Raw genomic sequence first — 23,135 nt, forward strand, 5'->3', positions numbered from 1 at the left:
GACCACCCTGGAGTCATGCTGCCAGGCCCAGGGAGGCAAAGGCAAAGTGTCCTTCCCAGGGACATGAGCCCCACACAGAGGCCCGCTCGGCCCCTCAGCCATGACAGACGCTGGCCAGGCAGCGGTGCGGTAGGGCCCTTCCAGGACCCACCTTGGTGAAGAGCCGCCACCACTGCCAGTTCCGCAGCTTGAGGTAGGCGGCGCAGTTCCTCTGCAGGACCTTCATGGCCGTCAGCTGCTGCTGCCGCTTGGCAAAGGCCCTGTGAGTGAGGGGCACGGTCAGCACCTCGGCAGGGGGACAGCAGACCTCTAAGGGGTCAGTCCTGACTTCGCTCCTGGAGGCTTTTCTGGAGGGATAGCCCCTGCCGGGGGCACCTCAAGACAGAAGTGGAGGGAAAGAGGCTGGCCTTGAGGGAGAGACCTTGCAGATGGTGGCAAGGACCCAGATCACAGGACCACCCTCCTGCACTAAGAGCCTTGTACAATAACTGCAGATCCAAGCCAGGCATAATCGCCAGCCATTCAGTCAACCTATGGACCTCGGCTTCCCACCCTCCCAACACCTGCTCATGCGGCTTCTAAATAAATGGAGGCTCTGGCTCCCGGTGCTTGGAGCTTAGTCCGCAACGTGTCCCTGAGCACAGATACCGGGCTCAAGAAACCAACGTGCAGCCGCCTCACCCGCTGCCCTGCAGCAGGCGAGCCCGATCCCGAAGAAGCCGCTCAGCCTAAGTGAAGGGCAGCCTCCTCCCCTGGGAGCTCAGGGTACTCTGGGAACAGCGAGGAACACCAGTGAGCGGGAGCCTTCAGGGCACACAGATCCAAGCACAGTCACCTCCTGCCAACCGGGTCACTTTAAACATCAGGCGGAAATCCAGGAAGCAAGGGATCAGGGAGAGCCACGTGGGTCCCCTCAGGCAGACACCTGAATGGCATTAGGACTTCCAAGGCCACAGCTTCCTAAAATGCCCTTCTGCACCAGGAGAGCTCGGAGGGGCTTGAATGTGGGGCCGGCTAGTTAGAGGCTGGTGTCTCAGGAACTCACTTCCTGGCCAGGTAGCCCCTGCAGCAGGCCTGGAACCCAATGATGACGTCGGTGATCTTCAGGTCCCTCTCCTCCTCCAGGTGGGCCAGCACGCCAGCCCGGAAGAACACCTTGCTCTGGCCAATGCGGTAGAGGTTGCTGTCCAGCTCCAAGGCTTTGATCTAAACGGAGGAGAACAGGCCATTCACTGCGTGAAACCCAGAGCCCGCAAACAATGCTGACAGCCTGCTTCGGTGGGGGGTGGGGGCGGGGGCAGGGGCCACAAAAGGCCAGTCCTGGCACTGCTGCTGCTTCTGTGCTGGGCAGCCTGTCTCCTGGAGCTCGGGGGACACTAGGAAGCGGGGCTAGTGGGTCCCAGCAGGGGGCAGGGTGACAAGTCAGACTTGAGGAGAAACACAGGACCTCAGCACTACAGGGAACTGAAAGGCCCCCTCTGCCTTCTACCCCCCACCTCTGCACACTGCAGCCGCGCTCTGCAAACGCCTGGTGCCACCCTCTGACAGAGCGCCACCACTGTGGTCACTAAGAGCAGCACAGCCCCCAGAACAGGCCAGGTCCAGGATCAGATGGGTGACCCTGGGCCTTAACCCCTGTGAGCCCACATTTCCTAAGCCATAAAATGGGAATGACTTAACTTTAAAAAGTTGACAAACAGAGCAAATAACAACACCCCGTTCCCAGCAGAGCTGTGGGAATTCACCAAGAGAATGCAGAGAGTGCAAGCACAGGTTCCAGCACGCACTGAACACTGAATGCATGCTGGCTGCCATTACTATTAAGCAGTTTCAGAGCAGGAACGAGGCCCTCTTGTGAAGCCTACTGGCAAGAGTCTCTGCTTGGCAGAGAAGGGATTTAGAGCAAACTCTGACAAGGCAGAGCCTTGACTGGGGTCTGGAGAGCCTCAGAGACCACAAACGGCCTGGCAGGCCTGCGTGAGGCCCTGGGAGGAGAAGGCAAGGCCAGCGTGGGCACCTCCCCTCCCTGCACAGTGAGCCTCGGGAGACTCCTCCCACCGTCCCTGCAGAGAGGGGAGCGAAGGGGAACTGCCTGTGTCTTAAGGAGGGACACCCCTCGCCTGCCAGCAACCAACCACGTCTCCTCCAGGAAGGGTGGCCCAGACGCCAGCTGGAGGCAGCCCCCCATGCTTCGCGCCTTCCTTCCCATCAGCTGGTAAGCATCAGAGAGCAGACAGCTGTGTTTTACCCCTCAATGGGGCGCTTTGAACACAGTAAGTGTTGAGTTTTTCTTCCCTTTTCTCTCCCACCAACTCCCCACCCACCAGGGAAAGAATACAAAGAATACTGCTCCCCCCCCACCCCACTCTTTGGAAAGAATACAAAGCAAAGCAAAAGCAGTAGCTGCTAACCCTGGACACGTAAAAAACAACAGCACGAATGCAAAGCAGGAAAACTGACAGGTGGGACCCGGCCCCAGCTTGGCCGCTCAGTCACCGCAAGGCCCTCACTCCCTCCCTGGAGTTCAGAGTCTCCACTGCCTGTCAAGCTCTGTTCCAGGGGTGGCGGGGAGAGACAGAAGGCCCAGAAGAGTGGACGTTGGGGCCTTTGGGCTGGTCTTGGTGCTCTGGGCCTGCTGCCCCGGCTGCAAGCTGCCTTCCTGAGCACAATGGACGGGAATTTCGGAGATGTGAGCAAGAAAGCACAACATGTGCCCCAAAGGGAAGGAAGTGCCTCATGCCAGAGCCCAGCCTGCCACAGCTCTAGTGCCCTCCACGCCACCCTGGCCCCTCGAGCCATCCCTGACCATCCGAAGGCCAAGGAGGCTGCCGCTCAGGGAACCTGGCAGAACCAGACCTGGAGCACACGGCCCAGTCAAGAAAGCACGGGTGTCATCTGACCCACAGGGCACGCATCCAGTAAGACAGGCACTGGCCGCGCAGGTGCGCATCAGCCAAAGGTCCTTCCTACCACAGGGAGCTCAACTCACCATAAGCACACACGCCTGCTTCCCATCCATGAAGCCCTTGGGGATGGAATTTGGTGTCAGGATTTCATATCTAAGGAAGAAAAGAGAAACTGGGTCAATTCGCCTCCTGCTTCAACCCCACGTGGCCTGGAACGCACATGGAAGAGGACCATCCCCACCGTGTAGCAGACGTAGAAGGCCTGCCGTATCTCTTCGAAAAAAGACGTTTGGCCGACCCCACCCTGCTCTTCTCAAGCTGAACAGCACAAGGAAGGCTTGGTGTTTCCCGGAAAGTGAATGGAAACCTGCGTTGGACTAACTCCCTCAAGAGTGAGCTTCAGGTTGGGCTTCCTAACTGCTAACTGCCCAATATCGTGTCTGTAACCCCGGAAGGCCACGCGTCTCTCCAGACATGCTGCTGGGCACTGCTGACAAGCAGGATGGTCCAAATAGAGGGCTGGTCATGACGGCGACTGGCACTGAACACAGCCATTAGGCAAATAGGAGGGTGTCGTTAATGTCCCTCTGCACACATGACAAGAAGCCGCAGTATTCGGTGACTTCTATTTCTATAAAGTTCCTTTATAGAAACGCCCGAGTGCTCTGGCTGATCTTGGTAGATTTCATTAACTCCTCTAACTGTAGCAAACATTTGCCAGGCCCCAGAGTCACTAGGCATGAAAGCCAACAAGATTACTTTCGTTTCAGTTTATAAAAGGAGGGGCCCTGGCTGGTGTAGCTAAGTGGACTGAGTGCCAGCCTGCAAACCAAAGGGACGCTGTTCAATTCCCAGTCTAGGACATGTGTGGGTTTGGGGCCAGGTCACCAGTAGGGGGCGTACAAGAGGCAACCACACATTGATGTTTCTCCCTTTCTCCCTCCCTTCTCCTCTCTAAAAATAAATATTTTTAAAAGTAAATAAATAAGTAAATATAAAAGGAGGGAAACCCCTTTCCATGTAGGGGGAGGAGCAGAGACGAAACATGTGAGAGAAGCCGGCCAGCCCTCAGCTCTAGGTGGCCAAAGAAAAGGCTTTCCTTTTTTTTTAAATATTTTATTTATTTATGTTTAGAGGGGAAGGGAAGGAGAGAAGGAGAGAAACATCAATGTATGGTTGCCTCTCGTGAGTCGCCTGCTGGGAACTGGCCTGCAACCCAGGCATGTGCCCCAACTGGGAATCGAACCACGATCGTGTGGTTCACAAGCCCACACTCAATCCATTGAGCTACACCAGCCAGGGCGGAAAAGGCTTTCTTATTGGAGAACCCTACTGGAAGAGGCAGGCTGCAGGCCTTGCTCACCTCTGCCGGAACTCCTGGAAGACCACCCGGTTGGGGAAGCCCTGGCGGCAGATCCGAATGCCCTCAAGAACCCCGTTGCAGCGCAGCTGGTCCAGCACCAGATGGGGATCCAGTTTGCCAGCCTAAAAAGAAAAGCAGGTGTGTGTGGTCTTGCTTTGGGGCCTAGGAATTCACAGAGCAAGGTTGGGTAGGCCTCAACGGACTCCACAAGGCGAACGCCTCGTGAGTCACGGAGGCCCGCAGGCTTTGCGAGTTGCATGACACAAGTCCTAGAGAGGCTATAAGACAGCATAACCACCCAGAAACGCGGGTTACAAATATAGCCTGTCTCCGGGGAGAGGCCGGAGCGAGGCTGCGGAGGGACTCCACCGAGGGCGCTAGGCGCACTGGGGGTGGGAACCACAGACGAGGACGGACACCCGCATGAGCGGCCGCACCTTCTTCTCGTGGTTGGGGATGATGCAGCGGACGAAGTTGGGGTTGGTGTTCCTCAGCGTCGCCATCAGCTTGGCCAGCTGCTCCTTGTAGAGCTGCCCCACCGTGCGGAACATGCCCTTCCGCGTCTTGAAGGCCCCAGGCAGCGCCGTCTCCGACATGCCAGCCACCTGGTCCAGGCCGACGATGCGGTCCACTGCAGAGACCATGCAAAGAAAAGCACATGACCCTCCAGCAGGCCCAGCAGGGCTGGGCAGAGACAGACATCGGGACAGAAGAAGGTGTGAGACCACAGAACAGCAGGACCCTTTCTACTCAGAGTCCACATGCAGCCATCTGCAAATGTTGAGCACACTTGACCTTATAAGCAGGGAGCAGGCCGGGGGAAGACCACACAGCCACTGAGACTACTCTCTCCTGGGGAGTGGTCCCTAAGCCTGTTCACATCACCAGTGTTCAGCCCACTTTAGAAGCTTCTATTCCCAAAAAGACACAAAGACATAAAGCTAATAATGTATTTTGGAATAGTGAGCCTAGCCATTCCGCCAGCCTGGCTCCGAGGAGGGGTTAAAACTTGTCTCACAAAATTCTGTACTCCCATGGTCACTGGTGGAAAAATCCCAGGACCCTGAGTTCCCACTGCCCCTCACCTACAGCTGAGGGCAGCAGTCAGAAGTGGGAGCACTGCGGCCACCCTGCGTCGTCATGCACTGGGCTCTGGCAACCGCCCGTCTGGGCCACACCCAGGCCGCGCTCTAAACCAGGGACTGGAATAGCGCGGGCTGGTGTCCGAGGCGGAGGGCTCCGAAGAGCACTCCCAGTGGTGAGATCCCGGGGACAGGACCCCTCGTGCTCTGCAACTTGCCTTGTCTCTTAGCTCACAGACCTTTGCCATCTCAACCAACCCTCTGAGGAAGCTGCCCTTGTCACCGTGACTCATGCCCAAAGCAATAAAATGAACCGCTTCCAAGGCACAAACAAAACAACAAATGAACCCAAAGTGGCCAGCGGTTTGAGGTCAGTTTGAAGCAGGAGCCCGTAGTAACCGTGAAGCCTTCCACTGCTAGGTGCAAAAGTTAAGAATTCTGTGACAGTCCCTTTCATATTCCTTTGTGGCCAGATCTCGATTGTTTATTAGAAGATGGCAAAAAGGGCAGAAATTCAAGACAGAAGCCAGGACTAACAATAAACCCGGGTGAACCAATAGGAGGCGATTTTGCGCTTCTGCGCCCAGGGCCCATTTTAAGGGCCACCAAAGGCTTCCTGGGAATGGCTTGGCTTGTCAAGGCCGCTCAGCTTGCCCAGAGGAAGATCAAATATGCTCTATAATAACTGGTCATTTTGCGGGAGCCTGTCCTGCCCCCAGGGAGCGGGTGCTGGCTGAGTGCTTGGCGGATGGACACACAAATGACACTTCAGCCCTCAGGTGCACACACACAAGGCAGCGTGCACAGCGTCCAGTCCTCATGCTGGGACACCCGCAGCCATTCACACAGTGAGACAGCGCCTCTGCCGAGTGGAGCTCAGAAGACAATACGGGTTTTTAAATGATCTACAACATGAAGTCTCCTGATATGGCTGGTTTTACACCCAAGCGAGGCCTACAATGGGTCCAGTGGGGAGGAGCGCCCAAAGTCGGGGGCAGACCAGGGCAGGGGGGAGGTCCGACAGAACAGCCCACGGTAGGAAACACTCCACAGAAGCGTCGGCTGCACAGGCCTGGAGGCCCCACACACGAGGGACGCCACTCTGGGTGGCCCGTCACCTGGTTCTAGGTGAAGGATGGGGAAGCGCTGGTAGAAATAGGCCCTCTGAGCCCTCTGCATCTCTGCAATAGAGAGGTTGAGCCAGCCCAAGCGGGAGGGGGAGAAGCCGCGAGGACACGCACTCCGAAGCCACCAGCCCGCCCAGGGGAGGCGGGAGCGCAGTGAGGCGAGGGACAGGGACCTGGGTGGCCAGGCTCGGGGCCACCGGTGACTTTCCACACGTGGAAAGTGCCATGGCTTATCTGTGGATGGCAAAGCCCAGACAGGAAGTGGCTATGCGGTACACGCAGGGGCAGCCTCAACCCTCTGGATCAAGGAAATGCCATCGTAGGAGCTACGGCAGATGAAAACCGCCCCCCCCCCCCAGGACTGTGTCAGGTTGGAGCTGTGCCCCTTGTTTGGTGGCTCTGCCACCACAAAGGCGGGGAGAGGCCCAGCTGCAGCCACAGAAGACGGGGGTGGGGCGAAGGCATACCATCCTTCCACAGCTCTGAGACGAACTTGTCGGAGGACTGGTGCAGAAGCGTGGCGATGTTGTCATTCAGGGGGTCCATGTTCTTCATCAGCCACTCATCAGCTTTGTAATCCACCTGTGAGACCGGAGTTCCAAATCACAGGCCGCTCTGGGGCCAGGGGCATGCACCAGCTGGCCCCGTGTGTGGAAAAGTCAGCACCCCGACCCAGTGTTTCCATCCCTAAGGAGATGACGAGTGACAGGAGACGGAGCAGCAACAAGGAGTCCGCTGCAGTGTTACGGAGACGGCGAGCAAGTAGCAACAGCAGCACGAGTACCTGGCCAACCAGACCAAGAAACTATGTTGCAGCAGCTCCGCAATAGGATATTCTTGGTTAATAATAGGATAAATAATAGGATGTTCTTTATTATTTTTAGGTAATATGACAATAAAGAAATGGCATAGGAAGACACATACCAAAATGTGATAATATTTCTTTTCAGTAATAGGACAAGCAATTTCTGCTTTTTCTTGGTCCTTCAGGGTGTCCAAGTTTTCTCTAATGAGCATATATTATTCTTATCTTTTCTGAAACATGTTCTTAAAGATTCAACGAACACGTTGCACACGCACTGCAAAGATCCCAGAGCGACACAGAGAGAGCAGCAGGCCGCCCTGGTCTCTCTGCCTAGCCCACACCACGGCCCGGAGGAAGCGGCTGCACTGTGGCCGGCGGTCCTCAGGCGCACTCCTGTTGATGGCCTGCGTGATGTTGGCTCTTTTCCCTGGGACCAGAGTTACATCTGGGAGACTAAAAGCCCAAGAGCACGGCCAGCCTGCTGACCCTTTTAGCCGCAGCAGAGCCGCCCAGTGCCCAAGTGTGGGTGCACACAGCCAGTTTCATCATTGCCCAGACACCCTCCAGGGGCTTCGGGGGCACCCCGTTTTTTGCATCATAAACAACATGCAATACAGGCCTCCTGTGAACTCTGTGTGTGTGCATTTCCAACAAAGGCGGAAGTGGAGATGCACGTTCAACAGCATAAACATAAACACTTTTTCTGATAGGAAAAGTCAACCCTTCCTTGAGCAGCCTTAAGAAGCCAAGGAGCAAGGTGGGAGAGACTGGGCAGTGTGCAGCCACGCACAGGAGTCGTGGGCGAGGACGGCGTGTCGGTTCAGTGGTGCTGTGACAGCTGGTGGCTCTCCTTGCCCGGTTGCCTTGGCAGTAACAAAGCGACCACCGGTGGTGGCTCTCAGCCAGGGAGGCGGTGCCACACCCCTAGCCCCACCACAATAACTGTTTGGCAATGTCTGGAGACATTTCTGGTCAGGAGAGGGTGGGAAGAAGCCAGAGATGCTGTCAAATATCCTACAAAGCGCCAGCTGGTCCGTGACAACAACGAGCAATCCAGCCCACGACGCAGGCAGCGTGGAGGTTGGGCGGCCTCGCCGTGGAGCACAGACCCACGCCCAGCACTGGGCTTCACAAGCTCATTTGATAAATGTAACCCTGTACAGTGTGGTCACCCCCATTTTCCCAATGAGGCAATCAAGGCTCAGAGAAGTTCAGTGACTAGCCCAAAGTCACACAGCAGCAGAGTTCTAATTTAAAACCCAGAGCCCGAGCCTTCAGCACAAATCTCATTTCTGCACTGGGGAATGCACCTAATAATAATACAGATACCACTGTGCCTGAGCACCTTACGGGACTGCTGAAGGCTTCGCATGAAATGAAACACGGGACGGGGCTGTGCAAGGTGGGCAGTCGTGTGAATGCTGATTACTGCCACCAGGCACGTTAGGGAATGAGTCACTGTCCTGTGCCCTGCGGCTGCCCAGCTCAGGACCTGAAAATCACTTCCACCTCTCCAGGGAGAAGGCCCCGGGGCACCTTCCTGCATGTGCCCTACTCACCTTGCCAGCATAATGCATGATGCAGAAATCAGCTTTGTCCTTCAGCTGCTTGGGCTTCTGGAACTTGGGGTGGGTGCCCTGCTCCTGCACCACCTTCTCCACAAAGCTCTTGTCCGTGGCTTTGGGGAACCAGCACTCCTCATCCAGCAGGGCCAGGATGCCGGGGGGGCCTGCCTGCAGGAAGCACAGTGCCACGCAGGTGAGTGTGACCTGGAAACCCCGCCCCGCCCTGCCCTCACAAGAGACTGAAGCCTGGGGGTTTCTGGGAGTTTTCAGAACCGGAAGAATCTCCCCAGAAGGTGGGTGGCACCTCCCCCATAGGAGGAAGAACGGAGCATGATGGAGAACACTCAGTGTGCAAATTCTAGCTTAAAAAGAAACTTCTGAGGTTCAGGCTGTGGCCAACACACCTTAACCCAATGATCCACCATGGGGATTCTCCAACATCGGTGCTCTGAAAATCACCTGGTGGGCTTGATGGACCGTGGAGACCCCCAATCCATGTGCTCGGAGGCTCCCCTCAACTGGTGCCCCTGCCCCTGGAGTCCCTGTGACATCACCCCACAGACTGTGTGTCTGCACAACTGTGTGGTGAGACACGACACGCAGGACAACCTTCGAGGAAGAGACAGTATGCGGAGCCCCCGGAGCCCTCACGCACCGAGTTTGAGAGAAAGCAGATTCAGACACGGCTGAATCGAAGCCTCGAAGCCAGGTGGGATCTTGTTCATTGGGACACCCAACTAATCACCACAACTCCTCACAAAAGTTAATTGTTTCATGTTAGGATTATGGACGGTTTCACCTGCCCCCTTTGAGTAACGCTCTCCAAACGCACAGACTTCCTCCTAGGCCTTCTGACCAACGAACACCTCAGTGCTGCTCCAGTGCACACATTCTCAAGCAGCTCAGCGTTCGGGAAAAACATGACTTCAGTGAATTTAAATTCAACCAAGATATAACCCAGGGCCCTGGCTGGTGTGGCTCAATGGGTTGAATGTCATCCCACAAACCAAAAGGTCACTGGTTCACTTCCCAGCCAGGGCACATGTCAGGGTTCTGGGCCAGGCCCCCCGTTTGGGGGCGTGCAAGAGGCAACCAATCAATGTTTCTCTCACACATTGATGTTTCTCTCCCTTTCTTTCTCCCTACCTTCACCCTCTCTAAAAATAAATATTAAAAAAAAAGACATAGCCCAGAAACAGAGACAGCTCAGGCTCCGAAAGAACACCGCCCCCAAACCTAACCCAAACTGCACCAGGCAAGAGCTCCCAGCACAAACTGACGGCCAAAGGGAAGGGCTTCTAGCTCCTGCACCGCCAGCAGTCAGTGCCACGGTTGTAGGACAAAAGCCCGGGTGCCCGTTACTGATAAGCCAGGACAGGACAGACAGCTTCAACACACGCACCAGAAACAGCATTCAAGGCCCCAGGCCCGCAGTCCCACACCACAGTGACGGCACCAGGGGCGAGGATCTCCCTACATAAGAGCACGCCTGCTTCTTTAGGACAAAGACAGGCTTGCCGAGCCCATGAGCCTGTCCCTCAGGGAGATGCTGGGTGGTCTTCTGGGACTGAAGAGAGGAAACCCAGGCATCAGCCACATCCCCACCTGTCGGCAGCTGTCCGAGGCTCTCAGGCACTGGATCTAAGCCCAGAGCTTATCCAGGTGGCACCAACGGGGGAGGAACTAGACACCCACAGTGAACATGCCATGGGCGGTGAGAACAGGGTCCTCAGAGGGGATGAGCGAGGCCGAGCCAGGTCTGAGACCCGAGCAGCACTGGCTCTTACTGGCTTTTCGATGAGGTCGATGCAGGGCTGCAGGTCGAGGCCGAAGTCAATGAAGTTCCACTCGATGCCCTCGCGCTGGTACTCCTCTTGCTCCAGGATGAACATGGTGTGGTTGAAGAGCTGCTGCAGCTTCTCATTGGTGTAGTTGATGCACAGCTGCTCGAAGGAGTTCAGCTGCAGGGAGGGAGAGCCATGTCAGGGGGCTGCCACCACGGGGCCACACCCGCCACGTGGCCCCACGGGACCCAGAGTCCCTGGGGAAGGAGTGGGGCAGGGACTCGGAAAGGACCTCCTGGGGCACCCCAGTGCTGCCCCCCTGTGGAGCCTAACCATCTGGGAGCCTCCCTATCACGCCAGCAGCAGAGGCTCTCCACTTGCTGAGGCCCGCAGGCCTCTCCAGCAGCCTGGTGAAGCGCTTCTAAGAATGTTTTAAAACACATACAATTACAAAGAAACAAGTTATGTTGAAACATAGTTATCAAAATATCGAGACATAGTAATACATTATGCTTCTTTATTAACAAGCCCTGAGCCATGGGCGTAACTTCTAAAATTTTGAAGTTAAAATTGGAAACAGAGCCCCGGCTGGCGTGGCTCAGTGGCCTGAGCTTCATCCTGCAAACTGAAGGCTGGCCAGTTCCATACCCGGTCAGGGCACATGCCTGGGCTGTGGGCCAGGTCCCTGCTTGGGGACATACAAGAGACAAATGATTGCTGTATCTCTCCTTCTCTTTCTCCCTCCCTTCTCCTCTCTCTAAAAGTAAATAAATGAAATCTTAAAAAAAAATAAAGTTTTGAAGTAGAGATGAACACAAACAATATTATATCTCTGCCACAGCACGTGGAAACCCGATTCCTAACACAACTGCAGTTTGCTCAATTCACAATGGAAAACAGCGTGGGATTTCAACGAGGGGCCAGTGAGAAATAAAGAGGTATTGTTTACCCCACCTAAATTCATGGCTCTTCTGGAACTACTACCATAATTAGCAGTTTTTTCCTACGGGGGCTCAAAGTCTTTATGAGCAGGGGCAATGTTTTGTCCCCATGCTCAATAAATATTTGCTGGAAAAGCAAATCCACAGGAAGACCGGCCCAGAAAGCCTCCCAGGATGCCATCTGAAAGTCCGATTCTCTCCGGCATCTCTGGTTGGCGATGGGCAGGCCTGGTTCAGCTTAAAATGCGCCCTGCTGCGAGCTCCTGTCCCCACGAAAGGAAGACGGACAACCCAGGTGGCTGTGGAGCCACTGGAAAGAGGACTCGGAGACACGGAGAAGGCAGTGAAGGGGACGCAGAGGCAGAGAGGGGGCCTGCGGGCAGGAGGAGATGCTCACATCGAAGATCTCGAATCCGGCAATGTCCAGGATCCCGATGAACGAGGCGCCCTGCCGCTTGGTCTTGTCCAGGGCCTTGTTGATGCGCAGCACCAGCCAGCGGAACATGCGCTCGTAGGTGGCCTTGGCCAAGGCCTCAATGGCAAAGTCGGCCTGCGGGGAGGAAGGCCCGGAGTGTCGGGTACAAGGAGCCTTCAAACCTGTGCCCGCTGCCCCAGTGATTCCGCCTGTGGGGCACCCCCCAGAGAGACAGGCCTAGGAAGGGGGAGGAGCCTCCTGCACAAGCCCGTTCCTGGCAACCTAACTACCCAACGCAGAAACCGACATTTGCAAAGACCTTTTTAAAACGAATGGGGACATACTAAAGTACCAACAGAAGAAACGGCACCACATCTGAGGTTTACTTCAAATAATGCAGCCAGGGCGGGGCTGGGCTAGATAAGGTTAAGGATGGGCCAAGACTGGCCATGAGGTAGTCACTGTTAATGACGCCTGTGTGGCCCTGGCTGGTGTGACTCAGTGGACTGAGCGCCGGCCTTCGAACCCAGGGTTGTGGGTTCGATTCCCAGTCTAGGGCACATATCCAGTAGGGGGCAAGTGAGAAGCAACCACACATTGATGTTTCTCTTCCTCTCTCTATCCCTTCCCCTCTCTAAAAAGAAGTAAATAAAAATTTTTTTAAAAGACACCTGTGTGATAGGCACACACACTCACTACACCATCCTCTCCGCTTTATCTGCCAATGTGAAGAAAGCTCCACAATACAAAGCCCAAAGCCGGGGTGACAATTAGGTTTTTTAAAAAAAGAAGGAGAGGGAAATAAAAAGTTTTTTATTTCCTTGCAGCAAATAAAAAGCGGCCCAAAGGCTGTTCCGGAGTAGGACCACGGCACTGTTTCTCCTTCTCCAGGCTTTCCAATACTTCCCAAGTCTACAGTGTTTGTCTGTAGCGTTTCGTAAGGGAAAAAATTAAGGTTCTAACTAGTAGGAAAATGAACAGTTGGGAGTAATTATGCACGCTGCCTCAAGAACAATGTCCCTGGCTCTGGTGGGACGGCTCTGCACAGAATCACCCGCAGGCCATCGGCCACCAGCGTGAGGAACGGAGGGTGACACTCTTTGGAAAAGACTCATCAACTTGAACTTCAAAATATTTTTGAGACGAGGGTAGCACCTTAAAACTCCCCTTACCACGACAGAAACTAAAAAACACCAACAGAGGGGAAAGCAGTCCCGCCTGGGGGGGACCCCAGCTCCCAGTGGGGAGGTGGCACATCCACGAGGCACGGCCAGGACAAGGCTCCAGCTCACCCCTCACCACAGGCAGCAAGACAGCAGGCGGTGGAGAGACGGCCACTCGACACAGGCCTCGAGGACGGTGGGTGCCGCCACCACTGCCACCGTGGCACTGGGAACCTCGTGTTCTCACTTTAGACCAAAATGGGACAGGCCTACATCCTCGCCGGCCAATCGGTCTGAACACCGACTCGATGCAGCAACGCCCAACACAGCCTAAAGAGACCCTACCTGAGGACGGCCCTTCCCAGGCGAGTCGCCTTGGGGGTGGTACTGAACTTCTCAGGGTCAGCTTCCTTGGGTTCTTAATGGAGTAAACACCATCTTGCGCTCAGAGCTGATGTGGGGACTGAATGAGGGAACCCACGCACAGTGCCTAACACAGTGAGTGCCTTCTGACTGGCCACCGCCACGGACCCCCACTGAGGACCACCGCTCCGCCAGAGGGGCTGCGTACCTGTTCCTTAGTCTGAGCCTTCTGGACGTAATCCCGTCCCACCTTGATGCGAGGCGTGAGGATTCCTCTGGTGAAGTCGGTCACATTGATACCCAAGAGGTGGGACACTTTTTGGGCAGCTAAGGTCCAAAGAGAAGGGAGTAAAAAGTTCTCACTAAACCCACAAGAACAAGTTCCTCTGCTCAATCGGGCCGTGAAAAAGCTGTGAGGTAGCTGAGCAATCATCACCAGGAGGACTGATTCTGGAACTTTCTCAGCAGGGCAGACCCCAGCTCTCCCCTTCAACCCAGCGGGCAGGGCATCGAGGAACGCGTCCTAACCGGGGCCCACGTCAGTTCCTCTGCACAGTCCTGGCCTGTCTGCCGAGTGTGCTGCGGGTCCCACCCTCCACAAGGACCAAGCAGAGGCAGCCCCACCAGGCCCCGATATGAGGGGACCGAACAGCACACGTCCCACAGAAATATCTTTTAATCCGCACACCCACACCTTAAGTTTTTTTCAAAAGCCCCTAAGCAGGGCACATCAAGGCTGATAAGTTAAATGGGGTCATGTGCAGTGACCCAAAGGAACAGCAGCAGCCACAGCAGACGGAGTGACAGCAGTGTCTTGGGGCCCTAACTCGTCCGAGGGGAAGTGCGCCCTGAGCTGGAGTGGCGACACGGATCACTGTCTCACCAGTCCACTGGCGTGGTCTCGGGAATGAGTGAGGGTGACCCTGGTCCAATGGACCGCGGGCTTCTGACTCACTCTGATGCCTGCTCTGTGGGGAAGGGTCATGCTCCTGTGTGTTTTAGACCAAGTGCGGTGACAGCCAGCCACACACACACACACAACGTGACAGAGAGGGTGGAGTCTGGGTCTCTCTACAGGGCTCTGTCCTGAGCTGATCCCAGCCCAGGCACCTGCCCCGAGCCTCCGGGGGACCCCATGTTACCTGTGTTGTCGGGCATGGACGCCTGGTCGGTGTTGCGCTCCTTCTTGAAGACGATGTTGCCGAGCTGAAGCACCCCCGAGATGACCCGCAGCAAGCCTTGGGATGCAACCAAAGGCAGCTCAGAACCAGGCAGGAGGTGGAATAAGCCCAGAGTGGGCCTTGGCCTAGTCGATGCGGAGGGCCCAGCACCCTGGGGGGCTCACACACCCCCAGCAGGTGCCTCTGGCAGACATCAGCCTGTGCCTAGATACGAGCTCTGTTAATCTTCCCAACACGCCTAAATCCAGACCAAGGATATGCCTCCAGGCCAGGGGCCACTGTCTATTTTTATGAATAAAGTTTTATTTGGGAAACCGCTGGCCCATCCAATTTGGTGTTATCAGCGGCTGAGCAAAGGTGGCTCCAACCTTCAGGTTAGAGAGAGTGCACTCTCTGTGAGTACCCTTTCTACAAGAAAGCCTCCGGGCCCTCTTCGCCCTCCCCAGGGAAGTGAGAAGACAGAGGCCGGTTTCACACCACGATTCACCCCAGGCCCAGCCCCTTCCACATTCCACCAGAACAAGGCAGGAACACTCCGCTTGCAGATGACGAGGACTACAGCGGTGCACCCGGACCCCGGCCAGGGAAGCACCTGTGCTTTCTTCCCCTCTGCGCAAACGCCGTGGGGAACCAAACAGCCCGGAAATCCAAGCCTGAGGTACCACCCCCCACACACACTCAAGGCCTTCCTCCTGGCCTCGACAGGGCTCCCCAACAGTCAGAGACAACAGGACGCTGTCCCCAAGCCAGTCGGCTGCCCAAATAGCCAAGAGAACGTGACCACCAGCCTCCAGCCTTCCCTCCCTCACCCACAAGAGGGCCAGCCCCGTACCTATTTGCTCCTCTTCTGGGATGCCCATGATCCTCATGGCCTCCATGGTCTCCTGGAACATGTCCTTGTCCTGCTGACCAGGGATGGTGACATGCCCATTGGACAGGAAGCGGTATTTGTTGTATGGCTCCAACAGGAGATCCGCTGTAGGGGTGGGAGGCAAGGGTGGTCGGTGAAGTGCTAAAACCAGAGGTTCCAGTCAACACTGACAGGTCGGCAGTCTGGGAGACTGGGGAGTAACCCGAAGCCCCATGCAACTGCGGAGTAGCCAGGAATGCTGCCTTTCCTCAGCGTGTGAGACTGGCGTGCATGGAGCCCCCGAGAGCCTCAGAGGCCCGTGATCCACAGGCCCACATGCGACCTGCCCTGGCTTTTCTCTGGTGTGGTCAGAAACAGGGGCCAGGTCCTCAGGAAGGCCCGAAAACGGAACTCGTCTGGCTTCTCCTCTGCAGCCCAAGGCCGGAGTTTGCAGTTCCCAGGGGGAGTCTGTGGCCCGACTGCGGCCGGAGCCCCAGGGCCTGGCGGCCCTCATGTCAGGCAGCGGGCCTTCTACTCACTCTTCAGGTGCTCTCCAGCCCCGGACAGGAGATAGTAGAAGATGTGGAAGGTCCGCTCTTCCTTGGCTTGGCGGATAGCACGAGATTTCTCCAAGAGATCTTTGCAAACATTGAGGAGTTGTGCGAGCCAGAGGAGGGCAGCCCTCCACGTTCCTCTATTCCTATCAAAAGCCACTGAACTTCACCAGGTGCCAAGAATGGCACAAAATGGCCAAATAAACCAAAAGCAATCTCTCTTGGCTCCATCCTCCCAGGGGTGCAGCGTGTCCCAAGAACAGCGCTCACACTCGGGTGGCTTCTATATTTCAAGGGCCCCCTTCTCTTTCAGGAGCCAAAGGAGATCAGAAGACTCCCACTGGCAAAGGCCAACAATGCTGGTATAGGGAAGAAATACATTAGTCTTCACCCCAACTCCGCCTCTCTGGGTACCACACCGGAAGAGCATCAGTCGTCCCACCCACTCTAAGCTGAACCTCATCCTGTGAGTGAAGAAATTCCCAGCTCTGGCTGGGTTTTCATTGAGTTTCTCCCCTGCTCTCCCTGATGCCACAGGGGAGGTGTCCTAACAGGCCCATAAAGGGAGTGGAATCGGGAAGCAGCTTCTCCTCCATCAAAGTCATTCCCCACCACAGGATTCTTATTCCAATTAGCCACAAGGATACAAGTCTCAATATTGGCTCCCACGATGTAGCCATTGACATCGAAGTTGATGCGAATGAATTTGCCCTACAGAAAGAAAGACAACGATGAGATCAGAGGCCCCACCCTCCAGGCCCTACCTCCAGGTGGTAAAGCCAGGAAGGAGAAAACCAAAAGACTATGCCCGTGTGTCTGGTGGCCAGGGGCCCTGCACCCCATAATGCACGGGTTCCCAGGACCCAGAAGTGCCACACTGCTTCAAGCCTGGAACCAGGATGAGGTCCAGTGGTCCCCAAGTTCCTCAGCAGGGGCAGGGGAAGAAGAGTTCTTCACCACTGATCAGGCCTTGGGTTCTAAATGGTTGCTGGCTACACCGGGACAATCAGAGGCACCAGCAGTGAAGAAACCACTCACGCAGGCGCACACTGACGGGAGCATGATCCAGACTGCCCCCCCGCAGCAGGCCCAGGAAGCACTAAGTCTGAATCTCCCTCACTCTAAAAGCCAGAGCACCCAGCTGGAAGGCACCACGTGCCAAAGCTCTGGGTACGAGCTGGGAGGCGGCCGGCTGCCACTCACAAATCGAGAGGAGTTGTCGTTCTTCACGGTCTTGGCGTTCCCGAAGGCCTCCAGGATGGGGTTGGCCTGCAGCAGCTGCCGCTCCAGCTCACCCTGGAAAGGAACCCAGAGGTGCCATGAAGGCCACGCAATGGCTTGGGCTCCACCCCTGCTCCGCCAGGCAGAGGGGACAGGGCACAGCCATGTCTACACACCCAATAGGCCTGGAACAGAGGCCCCTGGCCTCTGTGTCACTCAATAGGCCTGGAACAGAGGCCTGGAACAATAGGCCTGGAACAGAGGCCCCTGGCCCCTGTGTCACTCAAAAGCAACCTTCCTGCCAGGCCTCCAGAGACCTTGACTGATGTGAACACAGTTCCCTGGACTGACTGACCAGCAGTCCTTAGCAAGAAAGGGAAGGTGCAGCTGAGCCAGCACCAGGAACCTGGAACGAGGACCCAGACCAACCCGGAGGATGCGCTGGAGACAGCACGTTAACCAACAGAGAGACAGGGAGGCACCGCCCTTCTCCCTCCGCCCTCCTTGCCTCAGTCCCCACCAACACACCACATCTTTCTCTGCTTCACAGGACAGATCCACAAAGACACGGCCTCACCTCATCTGTGTCCTACTAAACACTGCATTTCCCTCGCTGGTCCCTGGTCCCGCCACCCCCAAACCTGCGTCCCAGCACATCAGGTATCTGAGCCTGGGGCCAACAGGACTCTGAACTGCTCATCAACACCAATACACTCTACTTGTGGCCTCATGATGCATTGTGGTTGGCAAAACGCACCCTTATGCCTTCTTATCCCTGGAGTCTCATGATACCCAGCGTAGGCAAAGCAGAGTAGCCCCTTTTCCAAAGAAGAGAAAGCAGAAGATGAGGGAGGGAGAATGATCTGACTGGGGTCATGCACTTCAACCAGCAATGCAGGTATTGCATTTGAGTCTTCTAACAACAGCTGTTGGTCACTACCATTCTCCTGCCCCGCCCCACCCCGCCCCACTTGGGGGCTCTACCTGTCAGGTCAGATCAACTTTGGAAGCAGCCATTATCCTCCCAGCAGGCCAGATAATACCTGACACTGGCCGAGGAAAACATGGATCTTGTTCACCTTAACACCTGGGTACCCTCTATGGGGAAAGAAGATCCTACAAGGGCCAGGCAGGGCTCTGTATTTATTAGCAAGGCTGGAGTCAAGCCAGGACTTTACAGGAATAAAGGCTGCCTGTGAGTGATGAGAAGGAAGACCAGTAGCAGCAAGCGCTCCCAGGAGAGTCGTGAACTACAGACTTCCAGGCACACCTGCCGCAGATGAGACCTGCAGCAGAGCGCTGAGCATGCAGGAAGCGCACCAGAGACCGGAAGGGGCCCAGCAGACCCACCCCCTCCCGGGCCTGGGGGAGTCTTCTATTCTCAGACCGTATGGCTAACTGAAGGAGACCCAGAGCAGCCAGGGCAAGGGGCAGGAGTCCGACGTCCACAAAGCAGGCTCTCCGCATGTACCTGGCACCAGTGGTCACAGCACAGAGGACTGCCACTCCTGGGACTCGAACAGACTGGTAAGTCAGCAAGGCAGCCCACGGGGCCAGATCTGGATGAAAGCTCCTCCCCCACCCACCAAAACGTCCTCTCAAAACACACACCAGGCGGCCAGGCTGGCCAAGCCACTCCAATTCCACAGACAGATGGGAGCGTGGTCCCGACTAGAACCTGCCACTGCCTCGGCTTGAAGGCAAACCTAAGGCCTCTGTCTCGGGACCACAGGTTGTTGCCATGGAACACGGGATCGCCAGACCGAACTCAGAAGCAACCGTTTGGGATTCCAAAGGCCGGCTCCCTGCTGACGATGGTGATGGCTAACCTAGGGGTTTTTCTTTATTGATACCTACTTGGGCACAGAGGACTCACTTTTTCAGTGAAATTTGAGTAATATGAAATTAGGAGGTACTGTAGGCAGTGCATTCCCATAAGGTTTGGGATTACCCATCTGGTTGCTGAAGGGCTTCACTGGGGGGTGTTTCTGGCAATGAAATACAACTGGTATACAAAAAACAGAGGAAGGGAGGGAGGTGGGGAACAAAGGTCACACTGATCAGACTGTGGAGTCCACCTGGGAAGTCCCTTTGCTCAAGCCCTATTTTGCCAACCTGCAGCCCTGCCAAAGCCCAGCCTTCCCACAGCAAGGCGAGGCCGGGGGCGTCCCAGTGGGTGGTCTTGGGATGAGCAACTGAGTCACTCACTGCAAGGGGGAGAGAGCTCTGCCACAGCATGCCACGACAGGCCTCAGACTACAAGAGCAATAAACCACATTCAAGAGTGTCTCGTGGTCCAGCCTGTGTGGAAAACCACCTTACAGCTTCAGGCAAAGAAACTAACAAACGTGGCCAATGACCTTTACAACCAGGGGCCTGGGCAGTGATCAGAGGCCAGAGGAAACCTGTTCAGTCACTGTGATGGGGTGTGGAGTCGGCGACAGGGCGCCCAGCACACACCAAAGCCCAGGGAAGAGGAAGTGACAAGTTTGCATCCACTTATCACACCCCCTCCATGTGCCATCTTACCCCAGGGCTGGGGGCCTGCCTTCCCCTCCGCAGCTGGAGTCCCATAAGGAACGCAAATGGGCCTACACTCCTGCTCCCTAACTGTGGTCTCATCTCAGTAAGAACTCCAAGGTCACCCTTCAGAGACCCGGGCACATACTAGGCAAATAGTTGGGAAGTGGATTTTATAGCAAATTCAGAGATGGAAAACCACAGCTAGAGAACGCCTAACCTCACAGCCCTGTTTTTAAAACAGGCCTCCTATATAGAATGGAAAATGGGGCGGGGGAGAGGAGATGGAGAGAGGGAGCGAAAGAAACTTTATTAGTTTCTAAATATAACTCCTCACGCCCCGTGGAAAAAGATTCAGAATGTCTTGAGAAGCTTGGCACGTGAGAAGTTACTTTTGGCTCCATTCCAGAAGACTGTACTCATCGGGACATTCGGCAGCACACGCCCGGGCCCGCATGCATGAAGACACCCCACTACTTACTGATGCACGCTGCGCACAGCACCCTGCCGGGGTGGGGGCCACCCAGAGGGCACGTTCCTCTGGCGGTTTGAGGGGACACCGTGGACACTCGGATTTCACAGGAAAGTTTAAGAGTGTGTGTTTGAGAGAGAGAGAGAGAGAGCGCACCACACAGGCATGCTTAAGACTGATCCCCCCCCCCACACACAAAAAAACTCCATGTAGGCCTTCTGGGCACTGCTCTGACCAGCACAGTGGGGCGGTAAGCGGGGCCAGCCATCTCCTCCCGTCCGGACACTGAGCGTGTGGGGCTCCGGGAGAGCAGATCCCCGTCCCACTGTGCCGCAGTCCGGGCTCTGCACAGGGCGTCACGGCTGTTGTGTGCATGGGCAGTCCTGGGCAGGACTGGCATTTCTGAGAATAGCTAGGTGATGAGGCCCACAACCATCCTGCAGGAACTGTCATTTCAGAGTGCACGAGAAGTCGCTGTGTGTCACATCCAGCCCCCCTCCTCACAAGACAGTCAGTGAGCTGAGCCGATGAGAACAATTCTAGCTGCAGAAAGTGACCATGGTGTGGAGTGAAAAGCTGCTTAGGAAAAAATACGTAATTCAAGGGCACACGATGATCAGAACACGCATTCCTGGTGCAGAACGTGCAGTAAACGTGCAGCTCACCTAGCGAGGACACTGCTGGGTTCGACCATAATCCACCAAGGGGGAGAGGGAAAAAAGGGAAGTGAGAAGACTTTTCGATGGCCCTTTCTCTCTTCGCTGGGGGGTTGTCCACTAGAGGCGTGTCAACAGCAGGGAGTCGAATGCAGGCCTGCCCGAGGGCCTGCAAGACTCCATCAGCTTGAGAACCAAGTTTTGGAATCTCTCTTCCAACCTCAGAGGTAGAAGCCTCACAGCAATTAGCTGCCAACCCCCAGTGGGCTCCAGTTTCCATAGCAACTCAGAAAGTTGGGGGGCCAAGGGAGAAATGAGCTGGCTACCAATGGCCACTCCCAAGATGGCCACACAGCAGCTTCGATGAAAGCAGGTCCAGCTTCTGCCTCGTTCCCCAGATGCTCTCGTTTTACGCCGAGCCATGACGCATTAAGTGATCTTCCTCATGGGGAGGAAGGCCCCCACTCACCTGGTCCTTCTTGCTCTTATGTGAGGAGGCCACGTGAGCCAGGTACTGAATGACTTTCTTGGTGTTCTCTGTCTTGCCGGCTCCAGACTCACCCCTGCCAAGAGAGAGCCAAGAAGTTCTCAGGGAAGAGGTGGCCAAACCCTCGAAGCCTGCCCCTTCCCCATGTATGCACTACTGCCTACCTTTCTTCTAGTGTCAAGAGGCACCGACACCTTGTGGCAGAAAGGGGACAGGCAAACAAATGCTATGTCTGGAACCCTCACTCAGGCCATTCCCACGACCCCGCTGCCTGCCCTGGCCACTTGGCAGCCTCTGCATCCAAGTGTCTTAGGAATCGGTCAGAGGCAGCTGTTGACCCAGGGGCCACAGGCGCTCATACATGTTCCTTCAAGCTGCACTTGAAGGAATGTCCTGTACCACTAACTCCCTCTGCGACGGGGTTTATTTATCTCCTCGTGAAGTTCAGAGGATAGAGGGAGAGGCCCAGCGTCCACTTCCACCCAGGTGAAGAAAGCCACTGCTCAGAGCCCGAAGAGACGCGCNGCCTGCCCTGGCCACTTGGCAGCCTCTGCATCCAAGTGTCTTAGGAATCGGTCAGAGGCAGCTGTTGACCCAGGGGCCACAGGCGCTCATACATGTTCCTTCAAGCTGCACTTGAAGGAATGTCCTGTACCACTAACTCCCTCTGCGACGGGGTTTATTTATCTCCTCGTGAAGTTCAGAGGATAGAGGGAGAGGCCCAGCGTACACTTCCACCCAGGTGAAGAAAGCCACTGCTCAGAGCCCAAAGAGACGCGCTCTGGAGGGGCCGACAGCTGCTGGCCCTGCTCTGGGGAGACGACTCTTGCTTCTCCCCTCTGCTATAAACCCGCCTCACTGTCCATCGGCTCCTTTGAGGAAGGTGATTAAATCTGGGCCCATGAAATAAAGCTCGTCCCTGCTGTGGGACCACTCAGTAGCCCGTCCCTTGGGGAAGGGCCAGGGCTTGAGTCGGGAATAGAACCCATCTGCCTGGGTTTGGGTAGGCATCCTTGAGGGTCAGGGCAGATGGGACAACACACCCACCACCCTGACAGGAACACTTACGTGCACAAAATGGACTGGTCCTCTCGATCTGAAACAGAGAAGGCACTGGGTTAACTTCTACCAGATCCGAGGGCCTCCCCGCAGCTTCCGACGAGCTGCCCACACACGCCGCCCCACGCCTCACTCAGCGAAGGGGCATTCCTCAGGGAACCACGGGGCAGCAGCTCCTCCCCTGGGAGCTCCGACGGCCCACGCTCCCTGCCTCCCCGCCCCACGACACCAGAAATAGCTCTGGCCCTCTCACTTTTGAGAAAGTCAGACTAAGAAAAGCTCTCCAGGAGTCTGCTTTTCTGAGTGCGAAGGTGGGGCGTTCCGTGTGTGTTTATAAGCAGGGGTTCAGGCTGCTGGAAACCGGGCCTGTGGCAGGTATTGTAAGTACTGTCCGCACTTAAGTAAGGAGCGCCGGTGAAGAGGCTCGGAGAGGCGTGTGGTAGATGGGGCTGGCTTTGCAACGGGACAGCCCTGGGGCGAGGTGCTGCCCAGGTCACGTGCCCAGGCTCCCGGAGCCCACGCCTCCTCCTGGGACGGGGAGTAATCGTATATGTGCAAACAACATTCATGAAAGCACCAGCGTGGTGCCTGACACGTGGGAACCGCTCAGTCGTGTAAACT

General features: G+C 55.9%; 1 protein-coding gene across 1 annotated transcript in view; it reads right to left on the minus strand.

Annotated features, from left to right (window-relative positions):
- Positions 1 to 23,135, minus strand: part of MYH9 (myosin heavy chain 9) — an 89,485-nt gene that overhangs the window by 18,569 nt on the left and 47,781 nt on the right. Inside the window, exons 4-20 of the mRNA XM_037068106.1 lie at positions 22,524 to 22,551; positions 21,438 to 21,531; positions 17,303 to 17,395; positions 16,747 to 16,810; positions 16,085 to 16,183; positions 15,528 to 15,671; positions 14,657 to 14,752; positions 13,723 to 13,841; positions 11,971 to 12,123; positions 10,636 to 10,809; positions 8,843 to 9,016; positions 6,946 to 7,060; positions 4,707 to 4,900; positions 4,270 to 4,391; positions 2,990 to 3,059; positions 1,046 to 1,206; positions 152 to 260 (exon numbers count right to left, since the gene is read on the minus strand). Of these exons, the coding sequence (XP_036924001.1) occupies positions 152 to 260; positions 1,046 to 1,206; positions 2,990 to 3,059; positions 4,270 to 4,391; positions 4,707 to 4,900; positions 6,946 to 7,060; positions 8,843 to 9,016; positions 10,636 to 10,809; positions 11,971 to 12,123; positions 13,723 to 13,841; positions 14,657 to 14,752; positions 15,528 to 15,671; positions 16,085 to 16,183; positions 16,747 to 16,810; positions 17,303 to 17,395; positions 21,438 to 21,531; positions 22,524 to 22,551 (2,009 nt within the window). The remainder of the gene's footprint in view (positions 1 to 151; positions 261 to 1,045; positions 1,207 to 2,989; positions 3,060 to 4,269; positions 4,392 to 4,706; positions 4,901 to 6,945; positions 7,061 to 8,842; positions 9,017 to 10,635; positions 10,810 to 11,970; positions 12,124 to 13,722; positions 13,842 to 14,656; positions 14,753 to 15,527; positions 15,672 to 16,084; positions 16,184 to 16,746; positions 16,811 to 17,302; positions 17,396 to 21,437; positions 21,532 to 22,523; positions 22,552 to 23,135) is intronic.

This window comes from Sturnira hondurensis, unplaced genomic scaffold, assembly GCF_014824575.4.
Source record: "Sturnira hondurensis isolate 20B ecotype Veracruz unplaced genomic scaffold, ASM1482457v3 Scaffold0017436, whole genome shotgun sequence".
Taxonomy (NCBI): domain Eukaryota; kingdom Metazoa; phylum Chordata; class Mammalia; order Chiroptera; family Phyllostomidae; genus Sturnira; species Sturnira hondurensis.